We start from the raw sequence: 17,103 nt of genomic DNA, 5'->3' as shown, positions 1-17,103 counted from the left end.
CGTTCTTAGTGCACTATCTGATGTTTACCTGTCCGTTACACCCGGCACGTTTTAGTTCTGTTTTGGGTCGGACTCAGATACGTGCAATGTTCACCCAGCCTTTTTGGTAAGGCAGGTAGCAGCAAATGACAGATCGGGAAGGGGGAAGGCAGGAAGAAGGGAAGGGAGCAGAGGAAATGAAAGGCAACCGTGACCAAGTATTGCTCTCTCTTCTTCTCGGCAGGCATTCAACGGATGGCAAAGTTCAGCGGTCAAGATCACCTCCACCAGTTCGATATGTTACAATTTGAGCGCAGTGTTTGATCCGATCAACTCCCTCATAACAAGCAGCAAAAGATAGAGGGGAAATTGGCAAACAGAGGAGAGAGGGATGAAGGAAGGTAATAAAGACAGGAAGCAACACTCTAGCGATGTAAACGCCACACCAACCCCTACAAGGTGTCGACATCCATCCCGCCTTGGGCCCAGCCCATGATCATGGCCGTCCACAAGTCACCTGCCGATGCAACGTCGCCGCCATCCAACTGAGCCGTTCCCGTTCCGTGCGCTTGCATCATGCCGAGCCCGGTGCCGGCCAGATTGCTGTTGAACGTCTCGTCCCAGTACGGGTAGTACGGGTCCAAGCTGCCATCCATCACAGGACACGCAGTAGGGACGGAACCATGGCCTAGCGCCCCTCCTCCTCTTCCTTCCCCGGCGGGCATCGGGTGCGGCGCTGCCGCAGCCAGCATCGCCTCCAATTCCTTCTGCTGCTGCTGCTGCTGCTGTTGCTGTTGCTGCTGCTTCCTTTCCAACCTCGCAACCCTCTCTCGATACTTGGACTTGACCATCTCTAGCACAATCTTGCTAGCGCTGAGTACGTCTATGCTTCTTACCGACTGTTCACTGGCAGCCCCTCCCCCCTCCCCGGCCGCCGCCGCCGCCGTCGTCGTCGTCGTGCCCAGAGAACTGCTTCTAATCTCGCTCGCGTCCTCGCCGCCGCCCATCCGACATAACCGGTCCATGTACTCCCCGAACCGGACCGCCTCGCGTGCCGCGCGGTCATCCCACTCGGGACACGCCGCGAGCGGGAAGGACATGCGGAAGCCGAGGATGACGGAGAGGATGAGGATGCGCCACTCGACGCCGGTGAGGGAGTTGATCTGGGTCTTGCTGAGCGTCAAGAAGAAGCCGTACAGCGCGTGCAGAGAGGGGATGACGGCCATCAGCCGCTGCGGGTCGGGGCGGAAGGAGGCGGTCGCCGACAACGATGGGTCGGCCGACGTCGCCGCCTGACGCGCCCTGGCCCAGGACAGGTGGAGCAGCGGGGCGCCCGACAAGAAGACGCGCGTGAAGAGGACGGCGAGCCGGATCGACGCGTTGGCGGCGACGGCCGGCTCGATGCGCGCCTCCCACTCGGCCAGCTGCGTCTCCATGCCCCGGATCATGAGGCCAATCTGATACTCGCTCTGGGAGCGGCCCCGGTGGGTGCGCCGGAGGTCGTTGGTGTCCTCGACCAGGCGCTGGAGCCGCACCTGCCAGGCCAGCACGCGGTCGCCCTGGTGCGGGCTGTGGCGGTGGAGGAGGTCGCAGCAGAGCTCCGTGTAGTCGGTATACGTGAGGGACGAAGCGTTGCCCCAAGACGAGGCAGATCTGCGAACAACAACCGAGTTAGTTGGAAATATACGTAACGAGGAGAGGGGGAAAGGGGAAAAACCGAGCGCGTACACCGACACCATGTAGTAGCTTGCTATGTATAGCCTAATTTGGTCGAGTCGCTCAGGGGTTGGCGGAACGTCCATCAAGTCAATCCCGGGGTCCTGGTCGAGTTCGAGGTCGCTGACAATGTCGACGACCATCCGGAGGTACTGTCTGGACTGCTTGTTCTTCGGCCGGAGGTGGAACGGGTACCTATAACAATCAGCAACAAACACAGAGAGAGGTTCGAGCTTATACACAAGCAACTCACCAGCCGTTGTAGATCAACAGACCCTGGAGCAGTTCCAGCGTCCTCTCACCACCCGCCACGAACTTCAACCCGAGAACCTTTCTAAACTCCTCATCATACAGACTGTGCCCTTGCAGAGTGCGGCTAGCACTCGCAGCCGCCAACACGGCCAGCAGCACAAACGGCCGCTCCCTGGCCATGCCGGCCACCGTCTCGCCCTCCCCGATCACCACACAGTGAAAGTAACTCAGCATGTGATCACGAAACGTCTCGAGCAGCTTCCCGGCCGAGTCGAGGTTGAACCGCGGCTGCAGCCTCAGGCTCGCCAGCGTCCTCGGCCTCGCCCCCCTCCCCGCCTCGCCCTGCACGGCCCGGCCTTGACCGTCGAGACCGGTCGGCGGCTGCGGGCCCCGGCCCGCGACACTGCTCGGGGGCGTGGACAGCGCGGACGCGCCGACGGGGAGGGACGAGGCGTTCGAGAGCACCGAGCCCGCGCCCGAAACGGACGCTTGGTCCTGGTCCTGGTCCCGGTCCCGGTCCTCATCGTCCTCGTCCTCCTCCCCCTCCCCCTCTTCCTCCTCGCCGGCGGAGCCGAGGGGCACGAGCAGGTCGATGGCTTGGTCGTGGGCCAGGCGCAGGGCCTCGAGGGAGTCGGTGATGTCGTCCTCGGCGGGCATGGGGATGTCGATGGTAAAGGTTTTGGAAGGGCCGGGAGGAGGCGGATACGCGGCGGTTGCCGCTGCTGCTCTGGCGGCTGCGGCTGCGGCTGCGGCTGCGGCGGCAGGAGCAACAACAGCAGAGCCCGTGGAAGAGCCGCTGGGTGCCGCGGGTTGATTATTGAGTCTCTTGTTGAGCTGCCTTGGCCGGCGGGTCCGAGGGCCTGTCTTGAAGATGCACTCCCGTTTGGATTCGAGACATCTGAGTGTCCGAGGCCAGATCAGTCTGAGAAGCCAACCGTCCGGCCCATATGGGCTCAGAAACAGGGGCAGGGAAGGGGGGGGGAGTGGGGGGCGGAGTATGGAAAGAAATAGTTGCGGACTCCCCCGTTTTTTTTGGGGGGGGGAGGGAAGAGAGGAAGCAAGTTGTCCTCTTCCCCCCTTTAGCGGCTGGGTTATGACCAACACCCTAAGACACTTCGGGCGGGAGTCCAAATCGGCTCGCTCGCGTACCTCTTGCATATCCCTGACTGGGGACCGGGCTGGCACTTGACCTTGGCAGCCCTACACGCCTCACAGGCGTAGGTGACGCGTGAAGCCCGTGGGGTCGGGGTCGCTTGTGCCCGGGTCTCTGGGGCGTCCATTGTTCGGAACTAGTGCTTGGGAGCCCACCGGGGGAAATAAGCCAACAGGAACGCGCCCCTCCCAAAAGAAGAGTGTAATGATGGGTCGAAGCCCTGCTTCTAACGGTGCACTGCCGATGAGAGAGAAAAGAGGCGAGCTCAGACAAGATTTTCAGAAGCCACCCGATTGCGCCCCTCGTCTCTCAAGTTCGAGCTGTGAAAACCCCGTCCGCAATACTGCTCGTCTTCCGACACGTCTCGGGGGTTGAGAGAACCAGACCCGAGCTACCCCACGTACTCTCTAATAATGGTGGAGCCGGACGGGTCCGGAGGAGGGGCGGCGAAGGCGGAAAGTTGGTGGAGACTGGGAAGCCTTATTCTCCGATCGGGCACGGAAATTAGCACGGAGGGCGAAGTTGTGCCAAGACATAATCCCGCACGTCATCTCGTCGTTCACAACCCGGCCCGTGAGCCGGACCTTGATCTTTTTTGTCGTACCGTTTCTACTTCGCCCATATACGCTCCAGAATACGGATTATATGGCGAAGAGTGGTCTGATCTAGTATCCGTCCCATTTCTTCTTTTCTTTTCGCTTTTTTATTTTTTTTTTTTTCAATTTCCTTGTGTGTGAACGCAGCGAATTGGCATAGTGCAGAACCTCTCACTCGATAAAACACCCTACACCGCTTGCCAAAACTTCAAGCTGCATAGGATTGTAATAGGATTGTAAACCTACCGGACAAGGTGCTCTTATTTCCTTGTTTTGAAACGATGGCTGGTCCCTAGAAGGTCTAGGTGGAGTTCTTGTAGGGTAGGGTGGAACGGCTAGTGCGCAACGGATGTCGCGGACCGTCCGCGTCTGGGATCCTTCCAACCCAAGACGATACCCCGACATTAATGATCTTGTTCAACCTTTTTTCTCTTGAGATAACAAGGAATCCAAAGGCCGGATAAGTTGGCGTTGTCCTACGCTATGACACGATGGCAGACTCCGTACGACTTTCGGAAGTACCCTCTTGTGTGTGTTACGCCGTTTCGGCTTGATGACGAGCAGGTGTAGGTCTTGGATGATGCTCTCCGCGAATTCTTGCTTCTTGACCAACCACGCAATATAGCTCGCCGTCGAATATTTTGTGGACAAAGCAATTAGTAGTTGCAAAAAATTGCTTTGGCATGGCCGATGTGCCAGACATCCCAAGTGTTCGAATAGTCAACCGCCTCGCTCCTTGGATATTCGGATAAATTATGATAAAGGAGAGCCAGCGGATAAGGGCGGGCAACAACCGATCCGGAGAACCAAGAGCAAGCCATTGTGATGCTGTTCTCGTTTGGGTGAGATAGAAATCGGGTTTAACAAAACTCAGTCGAGGAGACCTAGCTGGATGTCTTTTTTGCTTTTCATAAACGTACCTTCCGTCATGAGAAAAGGGTCACAAAAAGGTAAGCGGTGCCCACGAACATGGGAACCCATCAATCTACCGATATAAATTTTAACTGATGAATTAACTTTTTTTTTCGCAGCGATTGTAACCCCCCCCCTCCCTTTCACCCAGCCTCCCGAAGAGAAAAGGAAAGGAAAACTAGAAAAAAAAAGGTAAAGGAAGGCGAGGGAAGAAACGCAAATTAAAAGCGCAATAACCTGAACACAAAATGAACGCGAGTGAAACGGGGCAACCGATCCGCCCTCAAGAGCACCGCACCGCACCTCCCCATCAGCGGTGCACATCACAACACCAAAATCGTACAACCAACTGTTCCTCCGCCCATAGCCGACACTGGCTCCTCGTTTTCCTTATAACCCCCCCAAGGACCCTTTCTCAGCACACCTCACGACCTCGCAAAGCGCTCTCATCAGGACAGGCTCGACCGCCTCGACGCTCTCCGCAGGCTCCGCCCCCAGCTTCAGCCCGGACCCGGATAGGATGCCGCCCACCTCATCCGCCAGCGCCTCCTCCTCCTGCCCGTCCCCCGGAGCAGCAGCGGCGGTAGTGCGCATCGTAGCGACCAGCAGGTGCACGCACCTCCGCAACCCGGTCAGCAACTCCCCCATCGCCGCCGCCGCCGCCGACGACGACGACGCCGACCCGCCACTACCGCCCCCTTCGTGCTGCTGATGCTGATCCCGATGATGCTGCAAAGGGAGCGAGCCCCTGGCCGCCGCGTGCCCGCCCGACGACGACCCATGACTCGTCGCGCTGCGCGGAGGCAGCCACCAACCGCCGCCGCCGCCGCCGCCGCCGCCGCCAGCCCCGTCATCACAGTCACTGCAACCGCACCCGTGACTGGTCGCGGACCGCGGAGCAAACCAGCCACCGCCACCGCCGGCATTCGGACCGGCGGGAGACGGAATGAGCCCCGCCAGCGGGTAGTAGCTGATCCGCCGCCGACCCCGACTGCGCGACAGCGCGCGCCGTCGGGGCTGCTCCTCCTCCTGCTGCTGCTGCTGCTGCTGCTGCTGGTGATGGTGGTGGTGCTGGTACGCCGTCGTCGCAGCCGACACGGGGTCGTCCATGCCCAGGAGGCTGGCGGCTTTCTGCGGGATTCCGAGGCGGCTCCCGCCCTCTGCGCTGCTGGCGCCTAGGTCCTCCGCAGGAGTTGCCTGGAAAGAAGGTTGGGGGCGGCGCTGGTATCGGTACTGGTGGTGGTCGTGGTGGTGGTGCTCCGGGTGGCTTGTCGACGTCGACGGCCTTCTTACCGCCCCGCCCGCTCCGGTTGCTGCTGCTTCTTCTTGCCCCAACCTCCTGCCTGTACCTGCTCCTGTTCCTGGCCCCGTTCCTGTTCGTGGTCTGAGGGAATGGCCGGGGTGGAAGAAGGAGGAGGAGGGGGAGGAGGAGGGGGAGGAGGAGGGGGAGGATGGTGGGTTAGCTGGTGGGGCGAGGGAGACGATGTAGTTGTAGACGAGCAGGTGTGCGTACAGTGCGTCGCAGAGGTGGTCCGAGGCGGAGGGGAAAATGTTCTTGATGGCCACCCATGTTGGGGTTCGTGGTTCTGCGCCGGCAAGGGTGAGGTTGGACGTGGCAGATGGCGAAGATCGGTTGCCTCGCGGGAAAGGGTAACTGTGTTGTTGTTGCTGTTCTTGTTGTTGTGGTCGTTGCCGGGGCGGCTGGAATTGGTCTTGCTTGTTGCTGCGCGCGGAATGTCCCAGCCAGCCCATGTTCCACCGTCTTGGTGGTTTGTGGTTTTGCGAGGCCGAGGGGAAGAAGGCTGAGCCCGTGTCGACAGCCCTCAACCGGCAATCCGTGTCTACTCGGTGCCTGAACTTCTTGGAGTAGACTCGGATGGTCTCAACGGAGAGGCTTGACGTGAGAAGCATGGTCTCGGGGAAACAAGATATCGACACCCGCAAAGACTCAACGATCTCTGGCGGTAGCGGAATGCCCGGGGCCGGCACACTTGGTGTACAGGGCGTGGACTTCCGAGATGAGGCAAGTGTTTCGGCGCCGGCGTCGACCAAGTGGCGGAGGTCAACAAGTGACGGTTTTCTACCCTCCCCGAGCGACTGCGCACATGCTCCGGCGCCGAGTTCTCGGCCGGTGCCGGGCGCCTCGTCCTCCTGATCGGTAGCATCGGTTGCTATGGCAGACGGCGGACGAGCATGGGAATGATGCAAAGCCTGCGATCGGTTGGCAAAGGCGATGGGAGGGGGCGGTGCTGATGCGTCAATGACGGTTCGGCCACTCGCCGTCTCAATCAAAGATACGCTGCAGCACGGCGCTTGCAGAGAGTTGCCGTTGGAGAGCGTCCCTCGCCGCTCCGCCGTCCTCGCAGAGGTTAGCCCGAGGTCCGACGCGGCCAGAGCGGACTCGGCGCCCTGCCGACTCCGCTGCAGTGAAGAGGTGCGTTTTGGGCTTGTTGTTATCGGAGGGATGTCGACCATGCGCGGCTTTTCGGGAGGTGCTTGATTTCCAGGAGTGCGCTGCCGCGTACGCGTGGCACAGCCGCCTTCTGAGGAGAAAGCCTCTGTGGTAACCCAGGGAATGCCGTGCCCGTCGGCGGCTCGCTTCTCCTTGGCCATGTCGTTATCGCTGTCATTCTCCGTCTCCGTCTCCGTGACCGGCCGGTGAGGGTCAGAAATCGACGTCCCTGCCGTGAAGATGGAGCTTCCGGGCGTCTCTCGCGGGGAGTCTGGCTCGTCTTCGTACCAAGTGCTGTGCGGACTGCTTTCCCTCCTCCGAAGAGACGGCGAGAAGACGGGTGGGGTTGGTGAGAGGGCGTTGTTGTGTGAAAAGAGCGATGAACAGCGACCGGAATCTGACGTGGCCGCCGTGGCAACAGATTGCTGACGGGTGCGAGCTAGGGAAAGCGCCATTCCTATTGATGCGGCATTGGATGAATCAGGACATCCTTCCTGACTTCCTAGATGCCCGTTCTCGTCGAGTTCCTCAGCGCACGCGTCTGGTCCCTCCGCCACAAGCCAGTTCATCAGGGACGTCCTCGTCCCCGTCGGTCGTCCCTGAGAGCTTCCGCGACACGGTACAAGCGGCCGTCGAAACGAAGGCATCGGCTCGCGGCTGGGAGCCGCGAGGCCAGCGTAGGGACACCCAGCAGTCATGGCTCTTGATCTGAAGGTGTCCTCTGATGTTGCCAGATCTTTCACCAGCAACTCGGGGAGATTGCAGTCAACCACGGGCTCACTAGTACCCATCTCAGAATCCGAAGAATATGATGGGAGTGTCGTCGAGGTGGTGCGCCTGGCGAGAGCGGACTGCATTAAGATTTTCGAGCAGGGTTCTCTCGGGGCTCGAATCAGATCGGCTGTGGCTGTGGCGTGCTATCCCTGCGCGGATCATCGATGCTCACCTTGTATCTACACAGTATGCGAGAAATAGGGCATAGGGCGTTTTGTCGCCGAGTCTGGACCCGTTACGGGTCTAAGAGGAAGAGCGAGAGAACGACACGCTTAATTACGGACCATAGTGTATACAATGTCCCTGAGACTGGAGCAGACCCGAAGGCTGGAAGACGGGCCATCAACGTCTCTGGTCTCCCTGAAAACACTCACCAAAGCAAATGCAGGGGGAGTGTACTATATGTCGTGACACCCAAAACCGGACAATGCTGGCGCGACGGGGAAAAAAAGGAGGGTGGCCGCGATGCTCGCCCGTCCGTGCATCGCCTCTCACCGTCCCCCATTCCCCGATCTAGCGCACCAAGTACGGCACAACGAAGCAAGAGAAACAAGATACCTGGCCGAGACAACTACTTTAGCAAAGTTGGTGGTAGTAGATCAGCCGCGTTCCAAGATATGGTGGAGCACGCCATGCAGTGAGCGGATGCTTGAGACAGCTTCGCCTGCGCATGGCTCGCTTCCCCCCCACCCCTGTTGCTAGCTTCAGGATAGGATGCATCGACTTGTTGAGCCGTTCTAGATACCTAAGTGACAGTTGAATGGTGGGTGCCTCGTCTAACGTTGCTCCATGTCGGGCTGGTCTCGTGTTGGTCTCGTGTTGAATTACGCGAGCAATCAGAGTTTACGGATAACTGCAGACTTTGCAAGAAACTCAAGCCATCTACAGATGATGAACCCTTTCTTCTGCTATGAAAGTCGGCGGGGTATGGAAGGTCGGGGGCTTTCAGGTCATCGCGTGGCGTGGGACAAGGGATTGTTGGCGGGTAGACTGCCCGAAACAAGGCACCAGTGCCCCCACTGAGACACAATATTCCGTGCTTCGATACATACGCTAGCCGCTTGCGCTCTTGCCGGCTGCAGGTCAGAGCAGCCAGGTTTTCCTGGGGGCGGAATTTGAAATCTGATTCATCCCCGCAGCAGATCCGAGGAAGGGTAAACCTCGTTCGCCGTCTCGAGCTGGGCGCTGCCGGAAGCCGGATGAAGGGTCGACAGTTTGGCGCGATTGCCCGTGCAGGTGAGCCCCATATTCCGTAAACAATGCGGCGCATCCGGCATTCCGACGTCGCTGTCGGCGACCAGAATCGTATGCGGATGGGCTTTATTGCATGACAGCTCCGAAAGAGGCATCTGTGGTATATGCTCCCTGCGCGGGAAAAACAAAGATAATACCAGGGTTGGGTGGTCTCTTGCACAAACATTACACTTATTTTAGGGGAAACGAAAAAAAAAAAAAAAAAAAAAAAAAAAAAAAAAAAAAACAACGAGTGAAAGCTTAACCGGTTTTGGATCCACCCGCAGGGCCGATCGGGGAACTGTCTGCGGGGCGGGGAAATCGCCCTGCGGCTGAGACGGGGATCGACGGGCCACCTATTTGACCCACCTCAAACATCAAAGCTTTCGTGCAACCAATCATGAGCGCTGGGGAGCAGAAAAAGGAAAGTCGCAGCTTCTTTTTTTTCACAAAATATCGATGAATGAAGCAACAGCAGCTGCGGCCTCGACCTTGAATTTTTCACACAACCCTCTTTCCCCTGGAAGCCACACCACGCTGTTTAGACCATTCCCACTTTATCTAAACGTGGCTCCTCCCTTACCCACTTCGACACGCACAAGGCACACTCTGTCTCACTACAACACTTGGTGGTTGTGAAACCGTCTGCCGTCTGCGTCCATCGGCCGGAATCCCAGCTGGGGCAGCCGTGGGTCTGAATCTCTCAGAAACAAAGACAAGTCTGGAAAAGCCGCCGGTCGCTCCTGATTGGCTGCGGCTCATTCCACCGATTGCACACTCGATTGATCAGTCCGTCTGCGCTGGACAGACATCTCCCGGGGGGAAGACGTACACTAATCAGAGAGAGGAAGTTGAGCTCACTGGTGAGCACTTGAGGCGGAGAGGCAAACGGCAATCATGCTCTCGGAGGAATTCGTTTCTGCGATCTGCGGAGCCCCTCTATCCTCCAACACCGCCATCGCCAAAGATGTCGGCATCTACTTCCACTCCCTCAGCCCCACATACTCGGTCAAATCGACTTTCAAGAAGAGCTCAAGTCCTGTAAACGGCCTTGCTGTCAGCGAGACTCACGTCTTTGCCGCGCAGCATGAAAAGGCCTACGTGCATGTCTACTCTAGGCTCCGTGGGAATCAGGAGGCATTTGTGGCCTTTCCCGAAAGGATACGATGCTTGACCCTAGCCGGGGATGTCCTGATACTAGGCACTACAGAAGGCCGCCTCATGCTTTGGGAGGTGAGATGATTTTTTTTTCTCGCTTTTTCCCAAGAGACACGTTAACCACTTTCGGGCTGTCGTGGTCGGCTAACAATGGCCACAGACGTGCACTGGCCGACTGGTATCGACCCCGGCGCGCCACGTCCAGGCGGTCTCGTGCGTTGCTGCAACGCCATACCATGTTCTTACGGGTTCCGACGACTCGGATATTCACGTGTGGTCGCTGCTTCAGCTTCTGGAGCTCGACTCTGCGGCCGAGCACCAACCGCAACGGAGCCTCTCCAACCACAGGGCTGCCATCACCGGCCTTTCCGTGAGCCCGAGCGTCAGCAGCGACACAAATTTCTGTGTTTCTGCGAGCAAGGACAAGTCATGCATAATCTGGAATTATCAGACCGGCGATGCCCTGCGAACGCTTCTTTTCCCCAGCTCTCCCCTTTGCCTGTCTCTCGACCCGTCCTCCAGAGCCATCTGCGTCTCCTGCGACGATGGGTCTCTCTATGTCACCGAGGTCTTTTCCGAAAAGCCTCTCTTGGGACCAGGGGCCGAGGAAGCCACGACAGTCGTCCAGATCTCCTCGCCCTTTGGTGCGACGCAGCCCGATGTTGGGCCTGCTTCCTGCCTGAGCTGGAGCTATGACGGTACGATGCTGCTCACGGGGCACCCCAAGGGCCAGATAATGCGGTGGGATGTTGCGGAAAACAAGTCGCCCGTTGAACTGGCCAACCTTAACGCCGCCGTCACAAATGTCTTGTTTATCTCCCCCTTCCCGGCGGAGAGGCCGACCAAGACGGTAAATATCATCAAACCATCCCAAGCCGAGCGCACTTACGCCCTCGCGGTGCAATTTGAGTCGTATCCTGGCTCCGAAACCGGGTTTGACTCGCTGCTCAATGCCTCAGGGTTTCCAAACCAGGCCATGGAGAACGCGATAGCAGCGTTCAATCAGCCGGCCGCCGAGTCTGCCACCGAACAAGAATTGCGGAAGCAGAACGAAGAGCTGTGGGAAATCATCAACGAACAGAAGGCGCTACAAAAACAAACTCTCCAACGTTATGTCGAGGCAAAGTCCAGCCGTTAAGTCAGCGCAGCTCTCGCACAGTGTCGTAAAGATAGGGAATGCGCATCAAGAAGTGGGCTCGCAGCTCATATAAGGGGCACGCCAAACACATAGAGTGCGTTGCTAAAGATACTCCATAAAGCCGAAGAAATAGACACGACAGGGATCCTCTTCTTCTTCTCCGCCTCGAGGCGGTGCCTCAAAGCATTGCAAGTAGAAGACAATTCTTCCCAAACGACTCATGCAGTTGTTTGACCGCCTTGATCGCTCGACAATGTTTCAGCGAATGACCCCGAGTCAAAACCGCTGCGAGGTCATAAGGTGAGAGCTACATAACCTCCTACAGCAGCTGCTATTGCCGCCGGGGTTAAACCGCAAACCGCTCCCCCGCTCGACCCCAGTCGCGGTAAGGAATGATGGGAGCCGCAAACTCGCCGAGACGACATCAGCGAGCCTTGATTGTATCCCTCTATGGTTTGAGTAAGTTTAGAAACGTAGCCACTACGTCGGAGGAAGTGTTGGAGTTGGTCCAAATCGGCCTTTGATTGAGTCCCATTCCAACCCCCTGAACTCCATCATGTTCTCCCTCGGGACTTTCTCTCCCACACTCGCGGGCAGCAGAGAGTCTCCGCGAGATTAACACGCGTTTGGCTCGCACAACGAGCTGTCCCCTCGTTTCAATGGCTTGTTACACTCCGTCGCTGACGGTCTTGGTGCGTACTCGGGCATCCGTTAGGCAGACGATAAAAGGTGCGCATGCGAGAGAGTGGGAATCGGTCCTCTTCTAGCCCAGTCCTTAATCTATCCATCAATATTATTTGCTCTGCATGAACGCCACGCGAAAAGAGTTTGCATCCCAGGCAAAGCAAAAACAAACCAAAACAAGAAAAGCAAACGATTCATGGCGCGGCCTCTATGCTCTACGACTGTTCGTTCAACCCGTTTTCTTCCTGCTCACCTTGGCCTCGACTCGAGAACTGAGCTCCTTCTCCCAACAGACTCATTCACCGCCGGGCACACACATAAGAATGGGACCATTATGCAGGGTTGTCCGGCTAATTTGCCGGCCCGCCATACCCCATCTCTGCTTGACTTTCGGGATTTACCCCGACTCTATCCACGACCGGCCTCGAGCGGTTCTGCCGCGCCGGGCCCTGGTAACCGCTAGTAGCACTACTCGAAGTGTCCGGCGCGACCCTCACAACACGACGATCTGGAGGACGGGAATGAGCGGCAGGCGGCGCCGGAGGGGCTGGCCTGCCTGCCGCAGCGTTGTTCGATCCGCCGAGCACCTCCGCGGCAGGCGTGGCCGGGTTGGGCTGGCTCTCGGCGACCTCGACGGCGACGCCGTTGACGACCATCTTGCTGGCCTTGGCGTTGCTCAGCGCCAGCAGGGCGGCCGAGGTCAGCAGCAGCGCCATCATGATCATGGAGCCGACCTGGGTCATGTTGCCGGACAGGGCGGCGACCAGGTAGACCAGCAGCTTGGCGGCGCCCTCGAGGAAGTCCTCGACCTGCGTCTTTCGGCGGAGCCTGGTATCCCCAGAAAAGACATGTGACAAAAACAACAAACAAATCAGACAAAGGAAGAATAATAATAATAATAATAATAATAATAATCGAACTTGGATAGCTACGGTGCGGTAGCTTTTCTTTTCGTGGTCTTGGATCGGATGTAGGAAGGGAAGGTGAGAGGAAAGGAAGGGTAGCAGCTTGGGAGGGGCCAGGGGGATTGGGGACATGACTTACCACTGTTTGGAGATGGCGTCGCGGAGGTCGTTTTTCTTTCCGCGCAGGTGCACCATGGCCTTGCGCTCAAAGTCAGCTACGCGGAGGAAGCAATGACATAACCGTTGGCGGGTTTCCGAAAAAGACAAGCGACCTGGGCGATTGGACCTGCCCGAGTTCTCCCCGGGGCCGCGGGCCGTGTTCGACGTGTGCGAGGGCGGGCTCTGTGGGGTCTGAGGGCTCTGAGGGGTCTGAGGGGAATCTTTGGAGTTGTCTGTATGGGATGCCCGCCTCTTGATCACCCAGATGTTAAGGATGCGGGAGGTCATCAGGGCCACGATGGATAAGAGTGTCCACCCTTTTCGGTTGGTTTGTTGGTCATATTCCCGTACGTTAGTGACTGGTCTGTATATATATATATCGATAGACTAGGGCGTGTCCCCGTAGGGGGGGGGGTGGGGGGGAAGATGGGGAGAGGAGGAGGGATCCCACAGTCTTTGAAAATCACAACGAGCGCAATCGAAACGACGGTGATGAAGGGAGTCGTCAGGTACAGGGCGTGTGACAGCCATCCGGTGTCCGGCTTCACCGTGTCCCTCCAGGCCGTGGCGTGGAGACCGCTGTTGGAACGGCTCAGCTTGTATCGGCCCTTGGCAGCCACGACACGGCCGACGTCGAGTGTCACCGTCATGCCGGGCTTGGCAACCTGCTGGATGTAGTGGGCAATGGCGGCGTTCTTGAGCTCGAAGGTCACGGGTGATCCGCGAAACTCGTCGACAACGTCGGTAATCGCCACGGCGCCGCCCTTACGAAACAACTCGTCGGCTGCCTGCTGGTAGTGGATGCCAGGGGCGAGCACAAGCGCATCAAACCAGCTCGCCCCGCCGGCGATGGCGGTGCGTTGTGCAATGGTCTGCAAGTCGGCGAGTGCCAGAACGCCGCCAGCGGAAAAGGCGAGTTTGGGAAAGGGCTTCGAAGTCCATCCGTCTATGAAGGTGGTCATTCCAGCCAGCCAACCAACCAAAATTTGGTCTAAGACGTTGCTAGCAAAGAGACCCTGCCCCGTTCGTCTCGCCCTCGAGTATTATCTAGAGGAAATATGGCTCCGGACGGGTCCAGTCGCGCCGTCAAGTGGTGAGATCGAGTGAACAGGGTGGGAATAGGCGACAGGGCGAGAGTTTCCTGTTCCTTTTCCGGTTCCGTGTTTGGTCGGATCATGTACATATATATGTGCAAGCCGGAGCAATGGTAGCACAAGGGCAATCGAAGACGAGGGTAACCGCTCGGGAGCGGGCCGTCGACGGGATGCCGCTACCTTTTCAAACCCTCTCTCTCGTCGGTCACCCCCAGGTCGACAGGACGAAGTAGGGAATCTGCCGAGCGACGGCGGCCGGGCGGCCGGGCGACCGGGCTCATCGTGACACGAAGCATCGCGAGGTCCGGCGTCTGGTTGGAGCTTAGTTTCAAGGGTTGACGGCCGGATTCGAGGCCGCTTTCTGGTGGTAACAAGTTTGGCTGTCGTTCTCACCCGAGATTGTTAGTGGCCGGGCCGGAAACGGCCCGGAGGTCGGGCCTGGCCGAAACAGCCTCCGTAAGGTTGCGATGAAGTTGCGGCACAGTTCCTCTACGGAGTACGGATACGGATTACTCCGTACTGTATTCCGTATTTCTTATACTCCACAACGGAGTCACTCCCGCCGCATGGTCGGTCGGCCGATGCGGCGTGGGGTCCACTAAACGGCCAAAGCTTCCCGCACACAGCAACCCTTGGCGGCTGCTTGTCTGCTTGGTGGGGGGGGGGCCCCCCAGTCCATTGGGGCCCGCTTTTTTATCAATCACACGCGAGCTCCGCAGCGAGAAAGCGCACGCACGTTCTCGCACTCCCTCGTCATCGCCCATTGTCCCGCTCTTGGAGGGGCCTACGAAAACTATACAGCTGTCTCAGTTCAAGATAACTTGCTGATTTAGACGTCTACAACAACAATACCACAAGCCGGACATGCGCTGAGCCGCGGCAACCGGTTCCCAATCCCATCGGGAGACTGTTGTCATCACGTTACTTTAATCGACCAAACCGTGCGGACTGCCCCCCCAAAGATGCAGCAATCTCTGCGCCGGGACTCCATGATGCGACGCCTCCTTCTCCTTCGCCTCGTGCCGTCCCGGAAGCTGCAACGCACCTTTACGCATAGTACCGCCCTTCGCACCCATCTCCGCGGCCGGCCCCAGCTGCCCTTTCTGTCCGTCACGAGTTCCCGCAGTGGGCGTGTCCGCTACCTCACCACCGAGCGCAAGGCGCAACTCAAGTACGAGATCAAGACGGGCATCAAGTACACGGGGTACATATGGATTGCCGGCTTCTCTCTGCTCGCCGCCTGGTTCGCCATCGTCCAGGAGCGCCTCGAGCGCAGGTATCCCACGCCCCACGAGTGGACCTTCCGGACGCGCATGGACTTCCGTGGCGGCAACTGCGCGAGGTTCGAGCCTTCGCCGGGAAAAATCACAGACTGGCAGCAGGTTGCCTGGTGGTTTGAGACCACGGTCAAGCGGCTTGAGGATCCCAACATTGACGGGCAGGGCGTAAAGGATGCTCCGCACGAGTACCCCCCCGGGACCAAGGATGTGACGGCAAAGTCGGAGGAGTGGAGGAGAGGATACTACGAGGCCATGATGGGATATGCCAAGGCAGCTGAGCACATGGACGGTTGGGTGCTCGATAAGTCCAGGAATATTGTCTTTCCTCCGGGAACCATGATCGGGCCGTCAAATCCCTTCCCCAAGCCACTCCCGCCGGGCTTCAAGGGCGCGCCGCGCGAGGAGGACTGCGAGCTGCGGTTCGAGTCCCCTGATGCCATCTACCTGCGCATCCTGTCCACCCCCGGGTTCACAAATCGTCAAAAGATCGAGGCCGGCCTGGCTTACGGTTCCTGGCTGGAGTACAAAGGCATCAACGGCCCGGCCAGCGTCATCCTCGAGGATGCCGTGAACCTCGCGGCCTCCGAGCGGCCAGGCCTGCCCGCCGAGCCCCTCGACAAGAAGACCTGGACCCTCAGCGAAGCCGCCGGTCTCCCTTCCGAGAACCTCCTCAACGCTCTCACAGCCTACGCCACCTTCCGCGCCCGCCAGGGTGCCCTCGACTCCGCCCTGCCCATCCTCGTCTCCATCCTCAAAGCCCGCCGCAGCCTCCCGCCGCCCACGGCCCACTCCTCGTCCTCCTCGAACTCCATAACCGCTGCCCTGAACAGCAACAATAACAACAACAACAACAACAACGGCAACGGCAACGGCAACAAGCCCGCCGGGGCCCGATCAGCAGGCATCTGGTCCACCCTCACGGCATTCCTCGCGCCGCCCCCTTACCCCCCACCCCCGCCAGACGGCACCGCCCCGCCCACCCGCGACGCCCTCGACCTCTGCCAGGAAGCCGCCCTGAGCCTGCACATCGGCGAGATCTTGTACGCCTCCTCCCCCGGCAGCCGCGAGGAGGGCCTCGGCTGGACGCGCGAGGCCGTCGACGTCGCCGAGGAGCAGCTGCACCAGCTGCCGCAAAAGGCCACGCGGGACAGCCCCGCGCGCGCCGCCTGCCGCGAGTGCCTCGCCACCGGCCTGGGCAACTGGGCCGCCATGGTGCGGAAGCTCGCCAGGGAGGAGGAGGAGGAGAAGGAGAAGAGGCAGAAGAAGGGTACCGGGGCCGGCGGCGGCTGGTTCGGCGGGTTGTGGGGCCAAGGTGTCGCCAGGGTGGAGGAGGTGGATCGCTGGGCGGCCGAGGAGAAAGTCATCGAGGAGAGGCAGAGGAGGGTCAGGGAGCTGTTGGAGGATCTCAAGCCGCCGCCGCGGGGGATTCTCTCCTTCTTCCAGGCCTGATATCAGATGATGTTGGCCGGGTGCGTCACTGCCTCCTATCTCAAGTATAGCGGAGAAAGGAGAAGCAAGGATGACCGAGATGCTCTTGCATTCAATGTATGGATATGTGTGTTTGGGTCGGTGGTGCAACTTGTATTGTACAAAAATTGGCTTTGACGAGTAGTAATGT

General features: G+C 58.9%; 5 protein-coding genes across 5 annotated transcripts; 2 read left to right on the top strand and 3 right to left on the bottom strand.

Annotated features, from left to right (window-relative positions):
• Positions 1-329: 329 nt before the first annotated feature.
• MYCTH_2297445 (uncharacterized protein) lies at positions 330-3,318 on the bottom strand. The gene is made up of 4 exons (XM_003659852.1): positions 3,097-3,318; positions 1,949-2,845; positions 1,708-1,890; positions 330-1,632 (listed from the first exon to the last, which is right to left on the bottom strand). Exons 1-4 carry the CDS (start codon positions 3,225-3,227, stop codon positions 432-434), a joined length of 2,412 nt encoding a protein of 803 aa, XP_003659900.1. The 5' UTR covers positions 3,228-3,318; the 3' UTR covers positions 330-431.
• Positions 3,319-4,663: 1,345 nt separating this feature from the next.
• Positions 4,664-8,241, bottom strand: MYCTH_2297444 (uncharacterized protein). Its single transcript, XM_003659851.1, has one exon. It carries the CDS (start codon positions 7,219-7,221, stop codon positions 4,999-5,001), a length of 2,223 nt encoding a protein of 740 aa, XP_003659899.1. The 5' UTR covers positions 7,222-8,241; the 3' UTR covers positions 4,664-4,998.
• Positions 8,242-9,835: 1,594 nt separating this feature from the next.
• Positions 9,836-11,755, top strand: MYCTH_2297442 (uncharacterized protein). The gene is made up of 2 exons (XM_003659850.1): positions 9,836-10,300; positions 10,386-11,755. Exons 1-2 carry the CDS (start codon positions 9,965-9,967, stop codon positions 11,361-11,363), a joined length of 1,314 nt encoding a protein of 437 aa, XP_003659898.1. The 5' UTR covers positions 9,836-9,964; the 3' UTR covers positions 11,364-11,755.
• A 1,208-nt stretch (positions 11,756-12,963) lies between these two features.
• MYCTH_2297441 (uncharacterized protein) lies at positions 12,964-14,303 on the bottom strand. Its single transcript, XM_003659849.1, has 2 exons — positions 13,563-14,303; positions 12,964-13,428 (listed from the first exon to the last, which is right to left on the bottom strand). The coding sequence occupies exons 1-2, from the start codon at positions 14,071-14,073 to the stop codon at positions 13,088-13,090; spliced, it is 852 nt and encodes a 283-aa protein (XP_003659897.1). The 5' UTR covers positions 14,074-14,303; the 3' UTR covers positions 12,964-13,087.
• A 634-nt stretch (positions 14,304-14,937) lies between these two features.
• On the top strand, positions 14,938-17,072 carry MYCTH_2297440 (uncharacterized protein). Its single transcript, XM_003659848.1, has one exon. It carries the CDS (start codon positions 15,168-15,170, stop codon positions 16,932-16,934), a length of 1,767 nt encoding a protein of 588 aa, XP_003659896.1. The 5' UTR covers positions 14,938-15,167; the 3' UTR covers positions 16,935-17,072.
• The last annotated feature ends 31 nt before the right edge of the window (positions 17,073-17,103 follow it).

Source organism: Thermothelomyces thermophilus, chromosome 1 (assembly GCF_000226095.1).
Source record: "Thermothelomyces thermophilus ATCC 42464 chromosome 1, complete sequence".
Classification (NCBI taxonomy): domain Eukaryota; kingdom Fungi; phylum Ascomycota; class Sordariomycetes; order Sordariales; family Chaetomiaceae; genus Thermothelomyces; species Thermothelomyces thermophilus.
The sequence above is the reverse complement of the archived record's forward strand: the minus strand, read 5'-3'. Positions and strand labels throughout refer to the sequence as shown.

Excerpts from the sequence above, each read along its gene's own strand:
- MYCTH_2297445 (XM_003659852.1), bottom strand. The coding sequence starts at position 3,227 with ATGGACGCCCCAGAGACCCGGGCACAAGCGACCCCGACCCCACGGGCT. Across the intron at positions 2,846-3,096 it reads CAGTCAGGGATATGCAAGAG|ATGTCTCGAATCCAAACGGG; the intron begins GTACGCGAGCGA and ends TCGGACACTCAG. Across the intron at positions 1,891-1,948 it reads CTGTTGATCTACAACGGCTG|GTACCCGTTCCACCTCCGGC; the intron begins GTGAGTTGCTTG and ends TGATTGTTATAG.
- MYCTH_2297444 (XM_003659851.1), bottom strand. The coding sequence starts at position 7,221 with ATGGCCAAGGAGAAGCGAGCCGCCGACGGGCACGGCATTCCCTGGGTT.
- MYCTH_2297442 (XM_003659850.1), top strand. The coding sequence starts at position 9,965 with ATGCTCTCGGAGGAATTCGTTTCTGCGATCTGCGGAGCCCCTCTATCC. Across the intron at positions 10,301-10,385 it reads GCCGCCTCATGCTTTGGGAG|ACGTGCACTGGCCGACTGGT; the intron begins GTGAGATGATTT and ends CAATGGCCACAG.
- MYCTH_2297441 (XM_003659849.1), bottom strand. The coding sequence starts at position 14,073 with ATGACCACCTTCATAGACGGATGGACTTCGAAGCCCTTTCCCAAACTC. Across the intron at positions 13,429-13,562 it reads CGTTGTGATTTTCAAAGACT|GGTGGACACTCTTATCCATC; the intron begins GTGGGATCCCTC and ends CCAACCGAAAAG.
- MYCTH_2297440 (XM_003659848.1), top strand. The coding sequence starts at position 15,168 with ATGCAGCAATCTCTGCGCCGGGACTCCATGATGCGACGCCTCCTTCTC.